We start from the raw sequence: 10,052 nt of genomic DNA, 5'->3' as shown, positions 1-10,052 counted from the left end.
TAATTCTCATTAAAAGAATATCTGGCAAATTAAAAACTCTTACGTGTCTGCTTTAGCTCCAAGTTTGATTAAAATCCAAAGTTATTTTCCTGTTAAATTCTGTATTTTATAGCCAAAAGCAATGTACTATGTATTGTGAATTTTGGTAGATAGAGATCTGTTCTAAAGTACAGTAAAAGAATGGGTATATGGTCTCTGGCCTACACAGAATCTTGTTTTTTCCTTCCTTTTGCTTAGATTTTGATTCTCACAACTCTGTTAGGAGGCGAATTAGTTAAAATGCTGATCACTTTTCCCCCCTTTTTAACAACAAAAAAATGAGTTAGTATTTTATAGCCTTGTGGTTAAGAGCCTGGCTTCTACAGCCAGACTTCAGGGGCTACATGCCTATGCTAGCTGTAACTCTCACTAATCAGCTGTGTGATCTTGGGTTCCAGTTTACTAGTGTAAACTGAAATGAGGTTAATTATGGTAGCTACATCCAAGGGTTAAATGGGATGGATACAAGTTACCTAGGACCGTGCTCTGTACATAATAAGCTACCCCAACATGTTAGCTGCTATTAGTATACCTGTAACTAGCACCATATAGTTAACTGATGTGAGTTAGCCTGAAGCACCTAGCAAGATTCTGAAATTGCCTTCTGATTGGCCATAGATCATTTTATTTTGTGTGGTTTTTATGGGTACCTTAAACATAGGAAGTCAGTTAAAAATAATTTGGACTTCCCCTTAACCCCCCCCACCACTGCCCCAATTCTGGATAACAAAATTTACTTCTGTTAACCATTTTCAGGAAAGAAGGTTGTGTAGGGGCCCTGGTGGTGCAGTGGTTGAGAGTCTGCCTGCTGATGCAGGGGACACGGGTTCGTGCCCCGGTCTGGGAAGATCCCACATGCCGCGGAGCGGCTGGGCCCATGAGCCATGGCCACTGAGCCTGCACTTCTGGAGCCTGTGCTCCACAACGGGAGAGGCCACAACTGAGAGGCCCGCGTACGGCAAAAAAAAAAAAAAAAAAAAAGGTGGTTGTGTAGTTTCTTTCCTACATAGGCATTATTTTTTGAATTGGTTATAACTTGTGCTTGTGTGTAGCCATTTTTGTGGCGAAAGGGAACAGGGCAACCACCAATGTATATCCAGGTCTATTCCTATTAGCATGTGTGTTTAGAAAAGCAGTTTTTCCTCCTTACTTAGTATATTGAATATTTTTGTGGAGTTATATCATTTGTATTTAAAATATTTTAAAATGTTTCTTTGATTATAAAACACTTCTTTGATATATGTGTTCAATATATAGACTTTGGCACACACAGTAGAGTCTGTAGTCTTATCCGTTCAGACGACTACAAACATTTTTGTTTTTCTAGTTCTTTGTGTATTTACATGTGTTTACACACATTTATTTTGAAATCATGTAATTTGGGATTGTGTAACTATGTAACTCCCTCGCACCCCTACACATAACATGATCATCTAAGCATTTAATAATCTTGGAAAAACATCATTTGGGGTAATTTTTGTGAAGATTGACTGTAGTTTTAGCCAGGTCCCCAGTGTTGGATATTTGCTTTGCCCAGTTTTTCCAGGTAAATTTTTTCGGCTAATTATAAATAGCCTGTGAACATTTCTATGTTATCTGGTTATATTCTTGGGGTTTTTTATTTTCTTTAAAGGTCTTGATACTTTTTTCATTGCTTTCTGGAGAGGTTTCAGTGGAAACTTATGGTAGCAGTGTGAAGGATTTTGCCTTTCATTGTAACCTCATGTTTTGCCAATTTATGCTTAAGATAGTAAATTTTGTGTGTTTGATAGGTAATAAGGTTGATATTTTAATATTTGTTAACTATATTTATTTGTCTTCATATTTTTGGCCTATAGGGATGATGTGACCTAGAGCCGTATTTCTTGGTCCATTTGAGATTTATGAGATCTAACTCTTGTTCTTAAATCATCTATATTTATAATCAATATTCTACTTTTTCCTATTGATGCCCCCACCCCTTCTGGTATCTTGGTGTTTTCTTTCAGGGGATTATATAGGGTAGGGGTAGGGGATATTTTTTGTTCTTTTACATTCTTAAACTTGAATTCATCCTGTTGAACTGAATCATGAACCAGTTTAATATGCTAACGATTGTTGGGGAATTTTTTCTTTTGCTTTGAGTGATTTTTATTATAATATGTATAACTTTCTAATTTAAAAGGCCCACAATTTTACAAACTTTAAACTTAAGCGAAGCAAATGGCTATAGATGTTTTTGGCTCACCAAAAAATCTTAGTCATGTTCCCTGCTCGCCCCCCCAAGCTCAAGAGCTCTATATGCAGGAACATCTGCAATGATTCTACTAATGGAATTTTATTTCACTCAGGTTCCTGAGTGGAAAAATTGGTAAGTAACCCAAACTGAAAAGCAAAACACTGCATCAGACTTAAACATACCTGGGGGCCAGGCCAGTCTGTGACTGGTGCATTAGACTAGAGTAAGATTAGAACACATAGGGTGAATTGAGTGTATGACCTACCAACTAGTACTGTAGTCATTTATGTAAGTTAAATAAGAAAGGTACAGATGGAACGTTTTGAAAATCTATAGATTGAATGCACTGCTAGAACCGTAAGTCATTCCCTTCCCCACCTACCTATTGTGCATATTCCAAACATAAGGATGATTTGGTGGCTTACTGCGTATGATCTTAAGCAAGTTGAGTCATTTACCAAAAGAAACTCACATTTTCCTAAAAACAGCATCATCCACCAAATTCAAGCATCTCCTAAAATGTAAAGTGTGGGCTGTAGGTTCTAACTGCCTGGGTTTGAATTCTGACCCTTTACCTACTAACTTTGACTTAACTTTGCTCGAAGTTCCTTCTCTGTAAAGGGTGTAGTTGTGTCTACCTCATAAGGGAATGAGGATGGCTAAGTGTGCTGTAAAGTGCTTATCCTTATGCCTGGCACTATAGCCTCATTGCTTGCCGAACCATTTTCCTTAACTTTATACAGCCTTAAGAATTTTCTTTGAAAATAATTTATTTTTCTTAGGCCTTTCTAAATTCTGAAAAGTAGAAACAGTGGTTTGAAGGAATACTTGGTTTTATAATAAAGTCACATTTTGACAAGCTTGCACTGTCACGTCAAGATTAGGATTTAGCCTAAAGGGTTTTAGTTCCTATTGCCTAGAAATGTACTGACAATATGTCAGAGCTGAACTTAATTAAAAAATTTTTAATATGAAAGATTTTTTATGAGGTCCAAGAATGTTAAATACATTCTTTAGCTCATTGATAGTACCTACCATACCTAATATGTTCCAAATAAGTGAATTTTCATAGCAAATAAAGCTTTTCCTACATTAAAAAAGAAACTTGATACAGCTGTTTAAAGACTTTTCAATAGCCATTCAGTGCACTTGCCTATTGTTTCCCTTCAGATCCTTTTAGTATTTCCTTCCTGTTCTGGTGCTTTAAAAATTTTTTTAGTAACTAATTTTCATTGCAGTATCCACTAAATGTTATTAAAACAAAAAAGCATAGCATTGGATCATAAATCATCAAATTGGATAATGACTGTACTTTTGTAGTCTTGACTTTTTAAGCTGCTGGATAAAGTTTTCATGAAGATGGGCACTCAAATACAGCGCATTTTGGCCAAAATAATGTGAGCTTGAACATGTTACACTTAATTAAAAAAACAAAAGTTCTTGATGTTTACATCTAATAAATAGTCCCAGACAAAATAAACTTTGGATTTGGAAGAATTGGCAAAATTAACATTCTTTGTGGCTTAGTGTCAAGTCCCCTTAATTATAGGAAGGTTTTTCTCATTTCAGTGGTCAATAAAAGGAAAATGCAAAGTCAGCCCACTCTGCCCTCAGCAGCTGGTTACCTCACAACATGGTAGACTTTGGTAAGGTTTAAATGTGGACCAGTCACCGAGTGCCGGGAGCTCCTCTTGGTAGACATGACTAGTCACTGTGTTCAGATGATGGGAATCAGAAACCTCTGCATTTCAAGCAGCCTCTGCAACTCAGATGGCACTGGAAATGGAAATGAATTTGCAACCCCGCTCTTCTTATGAAGAGGATCTGTGCTATGACCAGAATGCAAATCTTGACTGATGTCCCGGGAAGAAAAGGAGAGAAGGAAATTTTGTGTGTTTCACTCAGCACATAAATTTTACCTCCCCTTATTTAGAAAAATTCAGGTATGTTTAGTACACTTTAAATCCACTCATTTAGTCAGGAGACCTTAACAATGGTCCAAGATTTGTAGGCTGATGTTAAATAGGGTCACTCAACTCCGATGGCATCTTCCACTGTATACAGGTGATTAACAGCAGTACATCTCTGACATGGTTTACAGTAAGGTTCAAACAGAAGGGGCAGAGCCAAGTAAACGTGTGCCTCAAGCAGTGTAAAATTTCTTGATTACCAAGGCACTTAAAGCTTTACAGAGTTTTAATAAATACTTGAAGAGTTTTAAAAGCCCACATTAAAAGTGTGGAGAGCACTGGTTAAATACACAGATTCCCAAGCCCTCACCTATAGGCCTGCTGAATTGGAATTTTAAGTTAGTTAGCAGTTCCAAAAAACCTAGCTGACTGATTGATAGATGAGGGGTCTTTGGGAAACACTTTTACAAACAGTGCTAGAAAAAGATACTAACCATTAGTCATCAGGGAAATGTAAGTCAAAACCATGAGTTGCTTCTTTAATGGCCTTTTTAGGATGGCCATTATCAATAATGAAAATAAGTGTTGGCAAGAATGTGGAGAAATTGGAACCTTTGTGTATTGCTGGTGGGAATGTCAAATGGTGTAGCTGTGTGGTGGGAAACATGGGTGGTTCCTCAAGTGTATTTCCAAAAGAATGAAAAACAGACTCAAAGAGATAGTTGTACGCTCATGTTCACAGCACAACAGCCTAAAGGTAGAAACAACAGATAAATGAATAAAATGTGGCATGTGCAGCAGTGGAATATTACTCAGTCTTAAAGAAAGGAAATTCTGATACATGCTGCAACATGGATAAATGATGACATGCTAAGTGAAACATGCCAGACACAGAAGCGCAGATATTCCACTTACATAAGGTACTTAGAATAGGCAAATTCATAGAGACAAGGTAAAATAGTGGCTACCAGGGTCTGGGGGATGGAGGAATGGGGAGTTACTTTTTATTGGATACAGAGTTTCAGTTTAAGATGAAAAGGTTTTGGATATAGCTAGTGGTGATGGTGGTACATTAGTGTAATTAACGACCCTGAATTACACACTTCTAAGTTAAAATGGTAAATTATTTTGCCACAAACTTAAAAAAACCAAAAACAATGCTAGAGAAATGAAGGTCATACTGCTAATTTCATATATGTATGGGTTTTCTCAGTCAGCTCCTTTAGTAAGGAAAGGCATGCTCAAAGCCAGAGGGCCCAGAAGATGCCCTACTACTGTTCACAGACCAGTACAAAACTGCATACTCAGGACTCTTGAGGAAGAATACAGATAACTCCCACTCTTCAAATGTGTGCTATGTTGCCACTGCTGGGTGGGACACGGCAGAGCAAGGTGGGTATGGATTAACTCCCTCTGGTTGCTGAAAACAAATTAACATCATAGTTTCTTCTACCTTGTAAGACAATCGTGCAGAAATGATAAAATCACAGTAGTGATAAGATAGTCAATGAAATGTTTTCCAAGCTCCCGGTGCTTGCTCTCTCCCACTGGCCACGGTCCTAGGTCTGCACTTGTCCTCCCAGAACACATTCAGATTTTTACCGCCAGGTCTGAGCACAGTATTAGGGTAATTTGTATATCTCATTCTTATCCAAGAAATTCCGAAGTATCTTTACATATCTGTTGTTATATTTTGTAATATAAGATTCTGAAGTCCATTACTGGCTGGAATAATGATTAGAAATTGTTCCGTGTTATTTTATGTTGCATTCTAACTGTATCTTCACAGTAACACTGATGAGTACAATTATTTGCACTTTAAAGGTAAGGAAAACTAAGATACAGAAAGTTCAAATGCTAGTAAGTAGAAGAGCCTAACTTCATAGTTATCCATATCCTGGACTGAGTCACAGGAGAAGAGAGGCATGGAGAAAGGCTACCAGAACTGGGGATTGGCACAGGCAAACAAGCAACACAAGGGGAGGTGGCAGGAATCAGGATACCAAGTGTAGGGACCATCCCAGGATGGATGGCTGCCTCCCTCTGGGGACTGGACTTTTTTCTAAGATGACAGGCATTCAGGGCCAGTATGTTTCTGTCATGTAGGCCAACACATGCCACTCTGCTGCTTCCCTCAGCAAAGGAAGGGTAGGATGTGTAGACCTCATCACAGGGTTTGCTTCACTTGAATATTTTCCGTAAAGACTAATAGTTGGCTATTATTTTCACCTTTGCCCAGTTCCCCTTCTGATTGCTTTCAGGGGCCAATAAAATCTACAGGTGAATCTGCTAAGGTAATGGTCTATACCAATGGTTCCTGACCTTGACTACACATCAGAATCATCTGGGTGGCTTAGTAAAGCAGATTGGGTCCCACCCCCAGAGTCTGATTCAAAAGGTCTGCTGGTGGGTTTTGAGAATTTACATGTCTAATAAGTTCTCAGGTAATACAGATGCTTCTGTTTGGAACCACAGGAGAACCACTGTTCCATAACTTTCCAGGGACAGTAATGAGCCCATTCAAGACAAGAATTCAATTCCGATTTAATCAATTTATTAAATTAACATTTCTGTAATAAACACTAGCCACCACTTGAGTCAGGTTTGTTACTGCTGAGATTAGACTCGCAAATTAGGGACATTTTGGTGGTGTGAATAAAATCATCCTGTCAGTACCTCTCGGCACTTTATAACTTAAAATTCTAAGAAGCTGAGATGTGGGCTTACAGTTTGCTATTTAAGAGGCCAGGTCTGGTGCTGACAGTAAAGCCACCATCAAAAGCTGCGTTAAGAACTTCATCCAGGCAGGTTGCTGTGACAAAAGTCAAATCCTGCCGGACATTGCCTGGGATTTCTTCAAGGTCTTTCTCATTCCTCTGAGGAATAATGACACGCTTCAGTCCCGCTCTGTGTGCTGCCAGCACTTTGTCTTTAATTCCACCTACCTGTAAGGAGAGAGGAACGTTATTAAGGTTTATGATCATCCTCAGGCTGTGGAAGAAACCCTGACCCACCTTTCTTTCACGCTATTTTAAAACATCCAAATCATCTTCCATTTTGCTAGAGCATGAGCTAGGAAAGCCACTAAAAAGGTTAACAGTAAATTCTTTACATTTCAATTAGTATTATATTAAATCCTTTTATTGGAAGATTCTAAATTTTTGACAGGTATGAGCACCTCTTCTGTCCGTGCTTCTCTTTTATATTGTCAAGGTTAACATTTATATTCCTTTCTGTACTCACAACAATCTTGTTTATAGGCTGATTCTGAAAAAGCATTACATTATTTTGACCATAAATACCATTCCTACAGAGCTTAGTTGCATGCCAGGATTATTTTCTTCTGTACAGGTTTAAAGCAATGACCTCTGTGCCGTGTGATGAAGAAAACATCTAGGCTCTTGTGGTGGTTTTAAAATATGTCTGAAATGGTCCCTTCAGAAGGTGGAGTCTAATTCCCCTCCCTTGAATGTGTGCCAGGCTTAGCGATTTACTTGTAAGAGTGCGGTGGAAGTGATGCTGTGTGACTTTCAAGGTTAAGTAACAAAAAATAAGAGCTTCTGCCTGGATCTCTCTTGGATCTCTTGCCCTGCAGGTAGCTCAGGTAGCCCAGGTGTCTGAGGTCACCCCAGCAGTCCGGCCAACCAGGACCAATCTGCAGTCACGTGAGTGAACCACGACAGAAGCAGATGCCCCGCCCCAGTCAGCCTTCAGATGACTGACTGCATCCAGGCTGGTATATGACTACATGATGAGAGACCCTGGGCCACAAGAGCCCAGCTAAGCCTCTCTTGAGTTCCTGCCCCACAGAAACTAAGAATAATAACTGCCGTTTTGGGGTGGTGTGTATGAGTAATAGATAACAGACACAAGTCTCAATCACACCACCCGGAACACGTGACCCCTGGAGACAGCCCTCAGAAGCCTGCTCCCACCTGTGGCACCAGACTGGCTGGGCTCTAGGCCTTTCTGCACAGCGGCCATCCTACCACACTGTCACTCTCTTGCCAGGCTTTTCCTTTATGCTGCTGAACTACACTTTCAATGTAACTTCTTCAGAAAGAGTGTGAGATAAACGGATTCCCTGCACGTATGGAAATGTCTATCTTGCATTCACATTTGGTTGACGGTAAGGCTGTGTATACAAGACGATTTAAACCCATTTTCCCTCAGAGTCTTGAAGGTGCTGTGTATCTAGGGTCATGGATGAGAAAGCTTTTTCCTCCGTGATCTGAAAAGTCATGAGGATGCAATGCTTTTTCCTAGTTGGTACAGGCCCTTTCAATCTGAACATAGCCTTAAATTCTAGGAAATGCTCCATTATTTCCTTGACAATTTGTTCTCTTCCATTTTCTCTGTTTAGTTAGATGTTGGATTTGTCAGACTGTTTTTTCTATTATTTTTTTCTGAATAGTTCATCGACCAATTCCTAAAACCGTTCTTTTAAATTCAAGAGCTTTGTCTTATCCTCTGTTCTTGAATTATGTTTTCTCCAGACTTAGCAGGTCTTTCTCTTAAATGCTGCTTTTCTCCATGTCTCCCATAATAGTTTAAAACTGAAGGCTTACTCAGAGCTGCTGTGGCTTCGCCTCTGCTGGGGGTAGGGAAGCCTTTTCCTGCGTGCAATTTGCACTGAGTGCAGGGGACCTAGTGGAAGAACCATTTGTTCTACGGAGATTTCAACGAATCCCCTGGTTTTCATTTCCCACCCCCTTCCTTTTCTAATGGTCTGAACCTTCTGGCTCTGAGCCAGTGCTTTTCAACAGATTCCTGCTGGGAAGACTGCCTCTACCTCCAATTCTGTTACATCAGCTGGGGACACTTCTATCTTCTAGAAGTTGGCTGAACTATCAGCTGATGGCTCCCCACTCATTTTTTTTTTAACATCTTTATTGGAGTGTAATTGCTTTACAATGGTGTGTCCCCCCTCATTTTTTTAAAAAATATTTTTCATTTATTTATTTTTGGCTGCGTTGGGTCTTCGTTGCTGTGCGCGGGCTTTGTCTAGTTGCAGCGAGCGGGGGCTGCTCTTCGTTGCGGTGCGCAGGCTTCTCATTGCAGTGGCTTCTCTTGTTGTGGAGCACGGGCTGTAGGTGTGCGGGCTTCAGTAGTTGTGGCACGCAGGCTCAGTAGTTGTGGCTCGCGGGCTCTAGAGCACAGGCTCAGTAGTTGTGGTGCACAGGCTTAGTTGCTCTGCAGCATGTGGGATCTTCCCAGACCAGGACTCAAACCCGTGTCCCCGTGCGTTGGCAGGCGGATTCCTAACCACTGCACCACAGGGGAAGTCCTTCCCCGCTCATTTTTGACTGTTATAATTTATTCCCTTTATTCCTTGCTTAGCTTACCATTTTGAACTAGGAAACTAAAGAGTTTATGGTCAGTAAAGCACTTGCTCATTTCCTTTTAGCAGTACAGCTAGTATCAACCACTACTGTCACTAGAAATGCAGTAGTTCTGGGGTAAGGTAAAGAAAAGAGATCGACATTCCTATTGAGTATAGATATACAGTTATATCATAGTAAATAAGGTTTAGAATATGACTTTCTGGTTGAATTAAATTTAAAAAATCAGGGAACTGAGAGCATTTTTTGTGATCCTAATTGGTGATTCTATGACCTACTTTCACCATTACCTCATAAAATAAAGGCATTCTCATGATAAAGAACATTCCTTTTTTTCTCATTTTGCTATTGAACCCACCAGAACTTTATTGTAGTCTGGTACTGCTAACTAATGACTTAAACCTCTAAATGATCTCTCAAGTTCTATGCATTTTTCAGTGTTTTTATAAGTAGTTATGATATAGGCTGGAGCCCTAAAGCCTCATATGTACAGAACTTTTTCAAAATTTAGCAATTAGGCATCGTTAGTCTTTACTACAATTT

The 10,052-nt window shown here is 39.6% G+C and overlaps 1 protein-coding gene across 1 annotated transcript in view; it reads right to left on the bottom strand.

Annotated features, from left to right (window-relative positions):
• Positions 1-6,699: 6,699 nt before the first annotated feature.
• Positions 6,700-10,052, bottom strand: part of LONP2 (lon peptidase 2, peroxisomal) — a 95,867-nt gene continuing 92,514 nt past the window's right edge. Inside the window, exon 15 of the mRNA XM_082676255.1 lies at positions 6,700-7,112. Coding sequence (XP_082532381.1) covers positions 6,891-7,112 — 222 coding nt within the window. The 3' untranslated portion in view covers positions 6,700-6,890. The remainder of the gene's footprint in view (positions 7,113-10,052) is intronic.

Source organism: Grampus griseus (genome assembly GCF_964374135.1).
Source record: "Grampus griseus genome assembly, chromosome: 19".
NCBI lineage: Eukaryota > Metazoa > Chordata > Mammalia > Artiodactyla > Delphinidae > Grampus > Grampus griseus.
This window is presented reverse-complemented; position numbering and strand designations above follow the sequence as displayed.